Source organism: Mobula hypostoma, chromosome 22 (genome assembly GCF_963921235.1).
Source record: "Mobula hypostoma chromosome 22, sMobHyp1.1, whole genome shotgun sequence".
Taxonomy (NCBI): Eukaryota; Metazoa; Chordata; class Chondrichthyes; order Myliobatiformes; family Myliobatidae; genus Mobula; species Mobula hypostoma.
In genome coordinates this window covers 1,182,820-1,199,956 of record NC_086118.1, presented here as the reverse complement: position 1 = coordinate 1,199,956, position 17,137 = coordinate 1,182,820, and the positions used below count along the sequence as shown (strand labels likewise).

At 44.2% G+C, this 17,137-nt stretch overlaps 2 protein-coding genes across 9 annotated transcripts in view; one reads left to right on the top strand and one right to left on the bottom strand.

Annotated features, from left to right (window-relative positions):
- llgl2 (LLGL scribble cell polarity complex component 2) overlaps nucleotides 1-17,137 on the top strand; it is a 202,139-nt gene that overhangs the window by 106,556 nt on the left and 78,446 nt on the right. For all 6 annotated transcript variants that reach the window (XM_063030849.1, XM_063030852.1, XM_063030851.1 and 3 more), the window contains one exon: nucleotides 10,115-10,212. In XM_063030849.1, coding sequence (XP_062886919.1) covers nucleotides 10,115-10,212 — 98 coding nt within the window. The remainder of the gene's footprint in view (nucleotides 1-10,114; nucleotides 10,213-17,137) is intronic.
- Nucleotides 1-17,137, bottom strand: part of LOC134336569 (uncharacterized) — a 147,195-nt gene that overhangs the window by 91,889 nt on the left and 38,169 nt on the right. Inside the window, exon 3 of one of the 3 annotated variants that reach the window (XR_010015831.1) lies at nucleotides 10,226-16,413. The exons of the other annotated variants lie outside the window; for them this stretch is intronic. The gene's annotated coding sequence lies outside the window, so the exon portion shown is untranslated. Of the gene's footprint in view, nucleotides 1-10,225; nucleotides 16,414-17,137 lie in introns of those variants that run through there. 3 annotated transcript variants of the gene reach the window in all.

Sequence of the window (17,137 nt, the reverse complement as noted above, 5' to 3'; positions counted from 1 at the left end):
AACTCTCCCTCACTTAAATCCAAATCACGCGCTAGTCTCAACACCACCATTATGGTGTCGAGGTCCTCTTCGACGTCAACGATGGACGAACCACAACAACCCCTAAAGTGGTCGCCCACTCACTTCCCTGTTTTGATTATGAGAATCAGATCACCAGCGTATGTCATGAAATTTGTTAACATAGCAGCAGCAGTTCAATGCAATACATAAAATCAAAAGAAAAAAAGGTAAAAATAAATAAATTGCAGTATACATGTATTGAATAGATTAAAAATGGTGCAAAAAAACAGAAATAATATGAGAGAGAGTGTTCACGGATTCAATCTCCATTGAGGAATCAGATAGAAGAGGGAAAGAAGCTGTTCCGGAACCGCTGACTGTGTGCCTTCAGGCTTCTGTACCTCCCATCTGATGGTAATAGTGAGAAAAGGGCATGCCCTGGGTGCTGGAGGTCCTTGATAATGGACTCTGCCTTTCTGAGACACTGCTCCCTGAAGATGTCCTGGGTGCTTTGTAGGCTAGTACCCAAGATGGAGCAGACTAGATTTACAATCCTCTGCAGCTTCTTTCGGTCCTGTGCAGTAGCCCCCCACCCCCCATACCAGACAGTGATGCAGCCTGTCAGAATGCTCCCCACTGTACATCTATAGAAGTTTTTGTGTTTTTGTTGATATATTAAATCCCTTTAAACTTCTAATGAAGTATAGGCGCTGTCTTGCCTTCTTAATAGCTGCATCAAAATGTTGGGACCAGGTTAGATCTTCTGAGATCTTGACACCCAGAAACTTGAAACTGCTCACTCTCTCTACTTCTGATCCCTCTGTGTTACTTCGTCTTACCCTTCCTGAAGTCCACTGTCAGCTCTTTTGTCTTACTGACGTTGAGTGCCAGGTCGTTGCTGCGACACCACTCCATTAGTTGGCATATCTCACTCCTGTACGCCCTCTCGTCACCACCCGAGATTCTACCAACAATGGCTGTATCATCAGTAAATTTATAGATGGTATTCGAGCTATATTTGACAAGGAGCAAATGGGAGAGCCGGTTCCCACTGCCTGTTTAGCAGCCTCAAAGACCGGTTGCTGTTCGGGACCCCATTGCAAAACGATCTTTTTGTGGCCTTATCAGGTATCTCCCACTATGCAGAATGCCTCTGTGTAACCAAGAATAGAACATTCTGACTGGGGTTGATGGACCAACCCGTTTCCTCAGGGAGGTAACCACTCCACTGCTTCACTAGTTCCTGTGAGGCACCTGCAACAGCACTTGCTTTATATAGTGGGGCATGGAGAAGCTAGGATTTAGCTGTATCCTCTGTAAATGTCATGCTACTGAGCTGTGTCACAACATAGGACTGTGTATATACCCCTGGGGTGGCAAAAGGTGGCCTGCCGACCCTTCCACATGGAGGCAACTGATCCTGTTATTCAGGACTTGGGAATGGAGAAAAAAGCATGGCCGGGTCCACTGTTACAAACCAATGCTTCCCCTCCTTTACCCCCTCTGTCCTTAATAATGGTCACCACATCCAGAACAGTGGCTGTGAGGTGTGGTGTGTATTTATTCAACTGTTGATAATCAACCATCATGTGCCATGTCCCGTCTCCCTTCTGCACTGGTCACACTGGGCTGTTATTGGGGGTGATAGCAGGGCAAATGACTCCCTCACTCAGCAGGGTGTCTAGTCTCAATCTCTTTGGTGCCTCCTGGCATGTTACATTTAGTGCTGACCATCCTGAAGTGGAGCGGAATCACCAAAGGCTCCCACTTGGCCAATTCCACCGGTACCCTTCACCCAGGCCACCCTATATGTAAAATGAACCTTACTGGTTTGTGGGGATCTATGCTTCATCGTATCTGCCCCACCATTTGATCATGGTTTATTTATTTATTTTCACTCTCAACCCCATTCACCTGCTTTCTCTTCAACCTTTGGCATCCTTAGTAATCAAGTACCCGTCAACCTCCACTCAAAATATAACCGATCATGACTCTTTATGGCCCATGTTCTCAGTATTAACTTTATTTGCACAGTTTGTCATTTAATCATTGGTGTTTGTAGATCTCTGTAAATGCATAGCTTTTTGGAAAATTCTGTAGTATTTTTCCCGTAAATGCCTGCAAGAAAGTGAATCTCAAGGTAGTATATGTTAACATATACTTATTTTGTTAATAAATTTACTTTGAACATTGACTTGGCCGCCACAGCCATTTGTGGCAATGAATCCACAGACTTCTCACCCTTTGACTAAAGAAATTCCTCCTCATCTCTATTCTCTATAGATGTTCTTCTATTCTGAGGCTATGCTCTCTGGTCCTAGACTTTTCCACTATTGGAAATATCCTCTCCACTTCACTATATCTAGCACTTTCAATATTTGGTAGATTTCAATGAGATTCCACCCCTCTCCCCTCACCCAATCCTTCTGAACTCAGGTAAGTAGAAGCTTAGAGTCATCAAACCCTCAGTCATATGGCACTATAGCACAGAAGCAGTCCTTCAGCCCATCTAGTCCATGCCTAGTCTCATCAACCTGCACATGAACTATTGCCATCCATACCCCTCCCATCCAAGTACTTATCCAAATTTCCTCAGTGCTGAAATCTACTCACATCAGGGCCACAGACAGTCCTTCCAGGTGAGGCGACATTTCACCTGTGAGTTGGCTGGAGTGATGTACTGCATCTGGTGCTCCCGATGTGGCCTCCTATATATTGGCGAGCCCCGACGCAGGCTGGGAGACCATTTCTCTGAACATCTACACTCTGTCCGCCAGAGAAAGCAGGATCTCCCAGTGGCCACGCATTTTAATTCCACGTCCCATTCAGAATGGCTTTCAAGATGAAGCCACACTCAGGTTGGAGGAACAACACCTTATATTCTGTCTGGGTAGCCTCCAACCTAATGGCATGAACATTGACTTCTCTATTTCTCTAACTTCTGTTAATGCCTCACCTCCCCTTTGTACCCCATCCCTTTATTTATTATAATTTTTTCTCTTTTTCTCACTCTGTCCCTCTCACTATAACTCCTTGCCCACCCTCTGGGCTCCCCTCCCCTTTCTTTCTCCCTCGGCCTCCTGTCCCATGATCCTTTCCCTTCTCCAGCCTCATATTCCTTTTGCTAATCAACCATCCAGCTCTTAGCTCCATCCCTCCCCCTCCTGTCCTTTCCTATCATATCAGATCTCCCCCTCCCACTTTCAAATCTCTTACTATCTCTTCTTTCAGTTAGTCCTGATGAAGGGTCTCGGCCCGAAACGCTGACTGTACCTCTTCCTAGAGATGATGCCTGGCCTGCTGCGTTCACCAGCATTTTTTAAGCATTTTTTATGTGTGTTGCTTGAATTTCCAGCATCTGCAGATTTCCTCATGTTTACATTTATCCTATCTGTACCTCTCGTAAGTTTGTATACCTCAACCAAATCTCCACTTGGTGCTCCAAGAATAAACTCCAAATCTATCCAACACAGAGCTTCAAATCCCTGTAACATCCTTGTAAATTTTCTCTATTCTTTCAGTCTTATTGATAATCTCACCTGTAGTTCGGTGATCAGAGCTGCACACAATACTCCAAATTAGGCCTTACCAATGTCTTATACAACTTCAACATAACATTCCAACTTCTGTACTCAGTACTTTGATTTATGAAGGCCAATGAGCCAAAAGCTCTCTTTATGACCCTATCAACCTATGATGCCGCTTTCAATGAATTATGGATCTTTATTCCCATTTCCCTCTTCTACTGCACTCCTCAGTGCCCTACCATTCATTGTGCAAGTCCTACTCTGGTTTATCCTTCCACTGCAACACCTTGCACTTGTCTGCATTAAATTCCATCTGCCATTTTTCTGCCCATTTTTCTCGCTGATCCCACTACAAATTTGTTAGCCTTCCTGACTATCCACTATGCCCCCAAATGTATCATCCACAAATTTGCTGATCCGTTTTTCCCACACTGTCATCCAGATTGTTGATACAGATGACAAAAAACAAAGGACCCAAGTACTGATCCCCTGCGGCATTCCGCTAGTAACAGGCCTTCAGTCATCTACCACACTCTGGTTTCGCCCTCAAAGCCACTGTTGAGTCCCAGTTAATTACCTCATCTTGAATGCCAAGCAATTGAGCCCCCTATGTGGGGCCTTGCTAAAGTCCATGTAGACAATATCCACTGCCTTTCTTTCACCAGCTTTCCTGTTAACCTCGATAAAACTTTTAAGATAGTTTAGTCATGACCTACCATGTAGAAAGCTGTTTTGACTATCCCTTTCAGGCCCTGTCTATCCAAATACTTGTATATCCAGACCCTTGGAATACCTTCTAATAATTTACCCACTACTGATGTCAGGCTCGTCAGTTTGTAATTTGCCAGCTAATTCTTAAGAACCTTTCTTAAACAACAGAACAACATTAGACATCCTCCTCGTGCATTAATCTTTCATCTGTGGGATCATTCTTATTATCTTCATTTGGACCCTTTCCAATGCCAGCTCAGCCTTCCTTAGATATGGGACCCAATACTGCTCTAAATACTGCAAATGAAGACTGACCAATGATTTATAAAGCCGCAGCGTTAACACCCTTGCTTCTATATTCTAATACTCTTGAAATGAATGCAACACACATCAAAGTTGCTGGTGAACGCAGCAGGCCAGGCAGCATCTCTAGGAAGAGGTACAGTCGACGTTTCGGGCCGAGACCCTTCATCAGTACTAACTGAAGGAAGAGTGAGTAAGAGATTTGAAAGTGAGGGGGGGAGGGGAGGGGGAGATCCAAAATGATAGGAGAAGACAGGAGGGGGAGGGATGGAGCTAAGAGCTGGACAGGTGATTAGCAAAGGGGATATGAGAGGATCATGGGACAGGAGGCCTAGGGAGAAAGACAAGGGGGGGGGAGCCCAGAGGATGGGCAAGGGGTATAGTCAGAGGGACAAAGGGAGAAAAAGGAGAGTGAGAGAAAGAATGTGTGTATAAAAATAAATAACGGATGGGGTACAAGGGTGATAAGGGGGGTGCTGTTGTAGTCTGGCGTACTGACTTCTACCTTGCTGAGGCACAGCGACAACTCGCAGATACCTCCTCTTATTTACCCCTCGATCGTGACCCCACTAAGGAGCACCAGGCCATTGTCTCCCACACGATCACTGACTTTATCTGCTCAGGGATCTCCCATCCACTGCTACCAACCTTATAGTTCCCACACCTCGCACTTCCGGTTTCCACCTCCTACCCAAGATCCACAAACCTGCCTGTCCTGGCAGACCTATTGTCTCAGCTTGCTCCTGCCCCACCAAACTCATTTCTGCATACCTCGACATGGTTTTATCCCCCTTGTTCAATCCCTTCCTACCTATGTTTGTGACACTTCTCACGCTCTTAAACTTTTCAATGATTTTAAGTTCCCTGGCCCCCACCGCTTTATTTTCACCATGGATGTCCAGTCCCTATATACTTCCATCCCCCATCAGGAAGGTCTCAAAGCTCTCTGCTTCTTTTTGGATTCCAGACCTAATCAGTTCCCCTCTATCATCACTCTGCTCCGTCTAGCGGAATTAGTCCTTACTCTTAATAATTTCTCCTTTGGCTCCTCCCACTTCCTCCAAACTAAAGGTGTAGCTATGGGCACCCGTATAGGTCCGAGCTATGCCTGCCTTTTTGTTGGCTTTGTGGAACAATCTATGTTCCGTGCCTGTTCTGGTATCTGTCCCCCACTTTTCCTTCGCTACATCGACAACTGCATTGGCGCTGCTTCCTGCAGGCATGCTGAGCTCGTTGACTTTATTAACTTTGCCTCCAACTTTCACCCTACCCTCAAGTTTACCTGGTCCATTTCCGACACCTCCCTCCCCTTTCTAGATCTTTCTGTCTCTGGAGACAGCTTATCCACTGATTCTCCTATAAGCCTAATGACTCTCACAGCTATCTGGACTATTCCTCTTCTCACCCTGTCTCTTGCAAAAACGCCATCCCCTTCTCACAATTCCTCCGTCTCCGCCGCATCTGCTCTCAGGGTGAGGCTTTTCTTCCAGGATGAGGGAGATGTCCTCCTTTTTTAAAGAAAGGGGCTTCCCTTCCTCCACTATCAACTCTGCTCTCAAACGCATCTCCCCCATTTCACGCACATCTGCTCTCACTCAATCCTCCCACCACTCCACTAGGAATAGGGTTCCCCTGGTCCTCACCTACTACCCCACCAGCCTCCGGGTCCAACATATAATTCTCCGTAACTTCCACCACCTCCAACGGGATCCCACCACTAAGCACATCTTTCCCTCCCCCCCCCTGCTTTCCGCAGGGATCGCTCCCTACGCGACTCCCTTGTCCATTCGTCCCCCCCATCCCTCCCCACTGATCTCCCTCCTGGCAATTATCCTTGTAAGCGGAACAAGTGCTACACATGCCCTTACACTTCCTCCCTCACTATCATTCAGGGCCCCAGACAGTCTTTCCAGGTGAGGCGACACTTCACCTGTGAGTCGGCTGGGGTGATATACTGCGTCCGGTGCTCCCAATGTGGCCTTCTATATATTGACGAGACCCGATGCAGACTGGGGGACCGCTTTGCTGAACACCTACGTTCTGTCTGCCAGAGAAAGCAGGATCTCCCAGTGGCCACACATTTTAATTCCACATCCCATTCCCATTCTGACATGTCTAACCACGGCCTCCTCTACTGTAACCACACTCAGGTTGGATTAACAACACCTTGTATTCCATCTGGGTAGCCTCCAACCTGATGGCATGAACATCGACTTCTCTAACTTCCGCTAATGCCCCACCTCCCCCTCGTACCCCATCCATTATTTGTTTTTATACACACATTCTTTTTCTCTCTCCTTTTTCTCCCTCTGTCCCTTTCACTATACCCCTTGCCCATCATCTGGGTTCCCCCCCCTCCCCCTTTTCCTTCTCCCTGGGCCTCCTGTCCCTTGATCCTCTCATATCCCCTTTGCCAATTACCTGTCCAGCTCTTGGCTCCATCCCTCCCCCTCCTGTCTTCTCCTATCATTTTGGATCTACCGCTCCCCCCCCACTTTCAAATCTCTTACTAGCTCTTCCTTCAGTTAGTCCTGACGAAGGGTCTCGGCCCGAAACGTCGATTGTACCTCTTCCTAGAGATGCTGCCTGGCCTGCTGCGTTCACCAGCAACTTTGATGTGTGTTGCTTGAATTTCCAGCATCTGCAGAATTCCTCTTGTTTGAAATGAATGCATTTGCATTCCTTCTACCAATTCAACCTGCAAATTAACTTTTAGGGAATCCTGCAATAGAACTCCTTGTGCCTCTGATTTCTGAATTCACTCCTCCTTTAGAACATAGGTCATGCCTTTATTCCTTCCACCGGACTGTGTGACCCACTCACTATGACTACATCATGCTGTCTTCCATTTGCCATTTTGCTCATTCTCCTCATCTATACAAGTCCTTCTGCAAACTCCCTGCTTCTTCAATACCACCTGCCCCCACCTATCTCTGTATCACAGGCAAATCTGACCACAGAGCCATCCTGATCATTAACGTATGATGGGAAAAGTAGTGGACCAAACGCTGATCCCTATGGAAAACCACTAGTCACCAGCAGCCAGGATGGTAGTTTTATCATGTGTCATGATACTTTTGTTAACAGGGCTATTTATTTGTCATACTGTTGTACCATTTCAAGATCTTTACCTTGTTAATGACCTGTGGCCCTGACTCATGGTATTCTGGAAGCAAATTTAATCAGCATCTTACTCATTGCATCTAAATCTTTCATTTTAAATGCTGTGTCTTGGATTTCTATTCCCACAATTCTGATAATTTGAAACAATATTAATGGGTATTGATCATGGTCGGTCTTTCTTTAATGAGGTACCAAAATAGTTTGGGCCTGGTCTCATTGACACTGAAAGTCATATACCATAAAAACCAGTTCTTTGACCAACTGTATCCACGCCAATAATCAGAATCAGATTTAATATCACTGGCATATGTCATGAAATTTGTTCTTTTGCAGCAGTAGTACATAATTTTAAAAAAACTATAAATTTCCATAACCTAATAATCATTAATCCAATTTTCCAATACATGGTCCATAGCCTCTCTGCCTTGGCAAATCAAGTATTTGTGTAGACATTACTAGTTAGAATATGTATCTCCAAATCCCAATCCAATAGTGAGTTCCAGATTCCAAGCAACCTTTAGCTAGAAAAACTTGTTCCTCCAATCTACATCTTTCTTTCTCTTTTTTCTTAGATTAGATTGAGGACATGCAGTCCTCTTTTATTGTCATTTAGTAATGCATGCATTAAGAAATCATACAATGTTTTTCCAGAATGATATCACAGAAACACATGACAAACCAAGACTGGAAAACTAACAAAAACCACATAATTATAACATATAGTTACAACAGTGCAAAGCAATACCGTAATTTGATAAGAACAGACCATGGCACAGTAAAAGTCTGAGTCTGTCGAAAGTCCCATCATCTCACGCAGACGGTAAACCTCCAGCGCCGCCAACTTGTGGATGCAGCATCCCGGAAGCATCCGACCACAGTCCAACTCCGAGTCCATCGGAAAACTCCAAACCTCCAACCAGCTCCCCGACACCGAGCACCGTGCACCATCTCCACTGAGCGCTTCAACCCCGGCCCCGGCAACAGGCAAGGCCAAGGATTTGGGGCCTTCCCCTCCGGAGATTCTCGATCACACAGTGACAGCGAAGCGGGCATGTCACAAGTTTCTCCAGATGTTCCTCTGTGCTTCTCACATCTGTCTCCATCAAATCAGGATTGTGCACAGCATTCTACTTCACAGATACGATATCAATTCGGAACGGCAGCGCGCACTACGTCACACCACCATCTTCTCCCTCCTTTCTTGCCCAAATCTACATTCTCTAGTTTTTAATGCCATTGTTATTGGGAAAAGTTTGCTATTATTTATCTAGCTCTGCCTCACATTTTGTGTACCTGAGTCAGACCTCCAACACTTCAGCTGTGCAGTGTACTCCTGCTGCGGCCAAAATGATATTTCATAAACCTGTAACACAATCTACCTGCTCTTGTATTTGAAGCCTTGGCTAATAACGTAAAGTATCCCATCTGTCACATTCATCACCATATCTACCCGTGCTGCCACCTTTAGGGATCTTAAGACATTTCTGCTAAGGTCTCTCTGCTTCTTAATACCGATTGGACCATATTTTAAAAAAAAGAATGAACCATGATTGAATGGCGCAGCAGATTCGATGGACCAAAGGTCTAATTCTGCTCCTATGTCTCATGGTATGTATTTAGTTGGGCAAGTTTTTCAAAATTTGTTCCTGCCTCATTCTTATTAGGGTTAATCCTGAGAATTTAACTATTCAAAGAATGATGGGTAATCTGTTGAAACAAGATTCAAATGAGACTTGGAGTAAGTAAATTGATCTAAATTTGCTTGGAGTGCTGCACTCACTGGGGTAGATGGCACTGGTGCACAAGTCCTGACAGTTTGATAGTTTCCTTTCTTGGAGAAATCTAGATTTAAGAGGCAGAGTTGCAAAGACATGGTTCTTTGTAGGTTGATGACGACTAAGATTTATGTACCTCTTGAGGATTCGTTTCCTCCATTTTCTCCCTTCTCCCCAAGCACTCTGGAGATTGAATTATTGAAGGGCAGGTTTTTGAATGACAGGAGTTCCACAGATCATTCTGGAAAGGAATTAAGTTTTGTATTTAAAGTAGCTGCAACTTATTGCATGGTAGAGCAGACTCTGGGTGTTGTGTGTCCTGCCTTATCATTTTTACTATATTTTAATATTAATGACATTGTAGCTAATTTAAAGGATCAATGGCAATTATGAGAAAGCAATTTTGGATTATACCAATGCAAATAACATTGTTCAGATTTCCAAATTTAAGGTACATTTTTTTGCAATTGCAAAAATATACAATTCCTTAAATTGGCTTGTGTGCCAATATGTTTGTGACTTTTGAGATGTACACTGCTTTTTCTTATCTGAGTTGTAAATGGGATGACATTTGCTTAGATTATAACCCACGTGTTATGCAGTCTTCTAATTTGTAAGCTTTCTTCACCAATTTTTGCAGTTACTTACATGATGTTATCTCTATCTTTCCTGCAGACGGTGGAGCATGGGTTTCCACACCAGCCCAGTGCATTGGCTTATAGCTCTGTTCTCCAGCTCATGGCCATTGGAAGCCGGTCAGGAGCCTTCAAGATGTATCTTTTTCATGTGAGGTTTGAAGCCAAGTACTTTTGGATTCGGCTTGGAACCAAATACAGGGACAAATCATTCACAAACTGGACTGTGACAAGTTGGTGATCTTTTTGGTCACTTGCGCTCACTGAGTAGGTTCTATAAAATGGAATAACAAAATACAAACCTTGGATTCTTTTAAATAGTAACGAAAAGAGCAAGTGAATTTCAACTGAATCTTGATGCAGGGGAATAACCACTTTACTCCTATGCATAGTTCATTTTGATTTTAAGCCAGGTTTAAAAGAAGAGAAATTGTATGCTCCTTAATATTACATTGGAGTACTGTCACGGTTTTTAACTCTGTTAGTCAAGTTCAGGTTTATTCTCATTAAACAGTATATATGTATACCATCACCAAAGGAAACGATGCACAACGTGGTACATATAACTCACACCAAGTAATATTAACACGAATAATAAGATGCATTTACTACATGTTAAAAGTGAACAGTATTACACAACTGGTGCTTCATACCTGATGAGACCTGGGTGGTGACAGAGTTCAGTAGCCTCATAGCCTGGGAGTAGAAGCTGTTTCCCATCCTAACAGTTCTTGTCTTAGTGCTACAGTACTTTGTGCCAGATGGTAGGAGCTCAGAAAGATTGTTGAACAGATGGAGGGATCATTTGACAATACTAAGGGCCCTGCCCATGCATCACACTTGATAAATATCTCAAATGGGTGGATGAATGGATGGGTGAATCAGTTGGAGTCTGTCTCCAAGCTGTTGGTAAGTATTGTCACTACCTAGAGCAATGTGTTCATGCTCTGCAAATCAAGTCCTGGATCGAGTATAGTGGGTGGAGAGATTGGAATTTTAAAAGCAGAGATTTAGTGCATAGAATTCCTGACCAAAAATGACAAAGAAACCAAAATGGGAGTGAATAAAGTATACATTTGGACTACGCCAGGAATATGAACAGCTCAGAGCTGCATTTTCAGCAGCATCAAAGCACACAGGCCCCTTGCAAAGCAAGTGCATTGAGTAGCCTTGGTACTGGTATTCAGATTTCATCATCTGCAGTCTCTTGTCTCAATTGTTTCCAAATTTTTCGTGACTATTTAGCTGTTCATTGAGTTGGTCATTTTCACAATGTGTGGAGAAATGGCTGTGTCTGTACAGGTATAAAAGGGCAAATAGTTGCTCTTGTGCTCTGTGAATCTAACTGTACACATGCCATCACCCATCTCAGCTTGAAGTTTTTATTTATTCCTATGCATTGCTGTGTCTAAATCCAGCCACAGCATGAGCCAGTGCCACTTCTGAGCAATAGGTGTACTTTTAAATTCCATGTACCCTGTAGCAGTGGGATTGTGAGTGAAAAAAAATCTGATGTAATAGATGGAGTATTTATTGGCAGTAGTCATGCTGTATGATGGATTACTGATGTTTTGGATTAATCTTGTCATGTAGGAGTTGTTATTATGTTTTGATGGTAAGCACCCAGCTTGTGCCACTGTAGCCTGGTGAAAGTATTCCTGTGGAGGGAACTACAGGCTCAGCAACCGTGAAAGAACAATGAAAAAGTCAGGTGTGTGCATGACTTTGGGAGCTGGGTGTAGAGGGCACAACCTCAATGGAAGGATGTCCCATTACAAGAGGTGATCAGGAATTTCTTTAGCCAGAGGGCTGTGAATCTGTGGAATTCATTGCCACAGATGGTTGTCGAGACCAAGTCATTGGGTATATTTAAACTGGAGGTTGATAGGTTCTTGGTTAGTAAGGACAGCGGTCCCCAACCATCGGGCTGCGGACCGGTACCGGACCGCGAGGAAACAATATGAGTCAGCTGCACCTTTCCTCATTCCCTGTCATGCACTGTTGAACTTGAACATAGGGATGCCAACTGTCCCGTATTTGCTGGGACATCCTGTATATTGGGCTAAATTGGTTTGTCCCATATGGGACCGCCCTTATCCCGTATTTCCCCCACTAACGTAGAATGTTCCTGTGAAACCTTTCGTGCCAAAATGGCGTAAAGCGAAGAAGCAATTACCATTTATTTATATGGGAAACATTTTTGAGTGTTCCCGGACCCAAAATATAACCTACCAGATAACACAAAAAACCTAAAATAACACTAATGTATCGTAAAAGCAGGAATGATATAATATAAATACACAGCCTATATAAGGTAGAAATAATGTATGTACAGTGTAGTCGGGAAGATTAAGCCAAAACTGATTTGTGGGAAAAAAATCGGCACGTACGCACATGTGCACGTCACATATGTGCAGGTCACGCATGCGCACACAAGTGCCCACGCAAGGTTTTATGGTTATGGTAGTCTTTCTCGGGGTAAACATAAGTGTCGAGTATTTGACTGCAACTTTTGTCCCTTATTTGGGAGTGAGAAAGTTAGCAACCTTAATTGTAGAAGACATATTGAGGTGAGTTTAACCCTACTTGAACACCTCCCCTGGTCGGCCGGTCCGCAAGAATATTGTCAATATTAAACCGGTCCGTGGTGCAAAAAAGGTTAGGGACCCCTGAGTAAGGATATCAAAAGTTATGGGGAGAAGGGACAAAATTAGTTGTCTTGAAGATCAGTATGGTAATCTATGCATGGAGTCAAAAGAGATGGGGATCTTAAATGGATTCTTGCATCTGTATTTACTCGGAAGATGAACACGGAGTCTTTAGAAGAGAGGCAAAGCAGCAGTGAGGTGACGGACTTCATACAGTTTGGAGGAGGAATTATTTGCGGTCGTGAGACAAATCAGGGTGGATAAGTTCTCAGGGCCTAACAAGTTGTTCCTCAGAAGGCTAGTGCAAAAATTGCAGGGTCCCTAGGAGAAATATTTAAAACATCCTTTGCCACAGTTGAACTGCTGGAGATTGGAGGATAGCCAATTTTGCTCCGTTGTTTAAGAAAGACTCTAAGAAGAAGCCAAGGAATAGGCTGGTGAGCCTGACATCAGTAGTGGGAAAGTTATTGGAAGGTATTCTAAGAGACCAGATATATAAGGATTTGGATAGACAGACTAATTAGGGATAGTCAACATGGTGCTGTGCATGGTAAGTCATGTCTAACCAATCTTACAGTTTTTCAAGGAAGTTGGCAGGAAGGCAATGGATATTGTCTACATTAACTTTAGCAAGGCCTTTGCGAGGTCCCGCGTGGGAGGTTGGTTAGGAAGGCTCAGTCACTTGGAACTCAAGAAATAGTAAATTGGGTTCAACAGAAACCAGAAAGTGCTAGTAGTTGCTTGCTTTTCTGACTGGAAGCCTGTGACTTGTGGTGTGCCGTGGGGATCAGTGCTGGGTGCATTGTTGTTTGTCGTCTATGTCAACTATATGGATACTAGCCACTAGCCAAGCTGTTCCAATACAACTACAACACTGGCTTCTACCTGGCAATGTGGAAAATTGCCCAGTTATGTCCTGTACACAAGAAATAGGACAAGTCCAACTCAGCCAATTACCACCCTATCAGCCTACTCTCAATCATCGGCAAAGTAATGGAAGGGGTCATCAACAGTGCTATCACGCAGCACCTACTCGGCAATAACCTGCTTACGGATGCCCAGTTTGGGTTCCATCAAGGCCACTCAGCTCCTGATCTCATCACCTCCTTGGTCCAAACATGGACCAAAGAGCTAAGTACCAGAGGTGAGAGTGCTAGCCCTCGACATCAAGGCAGCATTTGACCAAGTATGGCATCAAGGTGCCCTAGCTTAAAATAGAGTCGGTGGGAATGGAGGGGGGGGGCCTCCACTAGTTGGAATCAAACCTGACACAAAGGAAGATGGTTGTGGTGGTTGGAGGTCAATCATCTCATCCTCAGGACATCACTGCAGGAGTTCCTCAGGGAAGTGTCCTACTACCAACCATCTTCAGTTGCTTCATCAATGGCCCTTCTGTCATAAGGTCAGAAGTAGGGATGTTTGCAGGTGATTACACAATGTTCTGCACCATTCATGACTCGTCAAATAGTGAAGCAGTTGTACCCAGATGCAGCAGGACCTGCACAATATCCAGGCTTGGGCTGACAAGTGGCAGGTAACATTCAAGCTGCTCAAGTGCCAGACAATGACCATCTCCAGCAAAAGAGGCTCTAACCATTGTCCATTGACATTCAGTGGCATCACCATCACTGAATTCCCTACTATCAACATCCTGTGGGTTACTATTGACAGGAAACTTGCCATATAAACACCAGAGCAGGTCAAAGGTTAGGAAACCTGCAGCGTGTAACTTGCCTCCAGATTTTCCCCAAAGCCTGTCCACCATCTACAAGGCTCAGATCAGGAGTGTAATGGAATACTCGCCACTCGCCTGGATGAATGCAGTTCCATCAACACTCAATAAACTTGACACCATCCGGTACAAAGGAGCCCACTTGATTGGTACCCCTTCCACAAGCATCCAGTCCCTCCACCATCGACGAACAGTTGCAGCAGCGTGTACTGTCTACTACAGATGCACTGCAGCAACGCACCACAGTTCCTAAGGCAGCACCTTCCAGACCCACAACCACTACCATCTAGAAGAACGAGAACAGCAGATACCTGGGAACACCACCCCATGGAAATCCCCCTCCACATCACTCACCATCCTGATATGGAAACGTATCGCCATTCCTTCATTGTCACTGGGTCAAAGTCATGGAATTCCCTCCCTAACAGCACTGTGGGTGTCCCTACACCTCAGGGACCGCAGCAGTTCAAGAAGGCATCTCCTCACCACCTTCTCAAGGACAGCTAGGGATGGGCAGTAAATACTGGCCTAGCTGGTGATGTTCACATCACGTAAATGAATTTTTTAAAAATAGTAATATGGGAAGCTGGATCAGCAAATTTACGGATGACACAAAGACGGGGTGTAGTGGACAGTGATGAAAACTATCAAAGCTTGTAGCAGGGTCTGGACCAGCTGAAAAAATGGGCTGACAAATGGCAGATGGAATTTAATGTATTCAAGTGTGAGGTGTTGCACTTTGGTAGGTCTTACACAGTGAATGGTAGGGTACTGAAGAGTGCAGTAGAAAAAAGGGATCTGGAAATGCAGGTGCTAAATGTTGTCACCGGATGATAGGGCCGTAAAGAGAGGTTTTGGCACATTGACCTTTGTAAATCAATGTTGGTATAGAAGTTGGTATGTTATGTTGAAATTGTTTAAGACACTGGTAAGGCCCAGTTTGGAATATTGTACTGTATACAGTTTTGGTCAAGATTTCAATATGATTGAAAGAGTGCAGAGAAAATTTATAAGAATGTTGCCGGGACTGGATGACCTGATATATAGGGAAATGCTGACTAAATTAGGACTTCATTCCCTAGAACGTAGAAGATTGCTGGAAGATTTGACAGAGGTATACAAAATTGAGGGATATAGACAGGGTAAATTTAAGCAGGCTTTTTCCACTGGAGTTGGGTGAGACTATAATTGGAGGTCAGGGGTTAAGGATGAAAGGTGAAATGTTTAAAGGGAGCATAAGGGGGGGATCTCTTCACTCAGAGGGTTGAGAGTGTGTGGAACGAGCTGCCAGCACAAGTGATGGATGCAGGGTCGATTTCAACATTTAAAGTTTTAAAGTACATTTATTATTATGTTATAATATACAACCCTGGCATTTGTCTTCCTGCAGGCAGCCATGAAACCAAGAAACACTACAGAACTAGTTTAAAGAAAATCCCCACACAGCAAAGACAATCAAACGCCCAACACGTGGCAAAAAAGAACAAATCACACAAACAGCAAAAAATGGGCTAATAGCACAGAACATTAAACGTCTAACCGCAGAGTCCCCAAGATAATCCAGGAGTCATTGTCACAAAGTCGGTCAGTTCAGTGCTATGTTGAATGTTACACCGAAGCACCTCGGATCAAATCGCAGATAGTTTTAAAAAAAGAGTAAACAACAGCACATGGAAAATGAGCTGTGGACTCCAGAGAATTGGGTCCACTGGCACAAGTTGCCAAGGTGATCAAATCTCGCAGCGTAGGACCCAAGACACCTGCAGCTTCCGTCAGCAGCAGCAAGATGGAGCCTGGTCAAGTGCAGGCTGCTCGTTTTCCATTCTCCTCCTCGTCAATTTTAATCTTGCTTGGCGCTTTAACTGGTGCGGAGTAACGGAACCGACCACAGGGTTGCATTCTGCCATTAGGGATCGTTGGCTACCTCTGCACACTCTGCTGTTGGCCTCACCAAATCCCCTAAGAGGTCACAAAAGCACCAGATTGTTTAGTTGGTTCAAAGATGATCATTGAAATAGAAAGTACAGGCTGTAATCTAAGAGAAATTTGGATAAGTACGTGGATGGAAAGAGTATGGAGAGTCTGGGTGCAGGTTGCTGGGACTAGGCAGATTAATGATTTGGCATGCGCTTGATGGGCTAAAAGGTCTGATTTTGTGCTGTAGTGTTTGGTAACTTTACAGCAGGAGAATGGGGTTAAGAGGGATAATAAATCAGCCATAATGGAACGATGGGGCATACTCTGTGTTCCACATGGAATGATTCTGCTCCTATATCTTATGGAAAAAATGGTGACTTGCCTTGGAAACAGATAATGTGGATTTTGGGGATATTATTTAACAGAGAAAAAAAAACTTGTGTATACTCCAGTGTTTAAGGTGCTAGATGGGGTGACAGTTAAGCAGACTGCGTTGTGTGGGATGGTCTCATCTACAATGTTGTTAAATAGCACTTGTCAATGACCTGCATACATTTCCTGGTTTCAGCCAGGATCTCTTCAAGCCTCATTCCAAGCTGGGTCAAAAATACTTAATTGCAAAGGTGAAAGTGACTACTGCTGACTCGGGCAACGTTTGACCGATATGACCCTTACTGAATACTGGTATAAAGAGTCAATGGGCATCAAGGGGAAAGCACTCCAATGGTTGGAATCATACCTGACACCAAGAAAGACTGCTCTGATT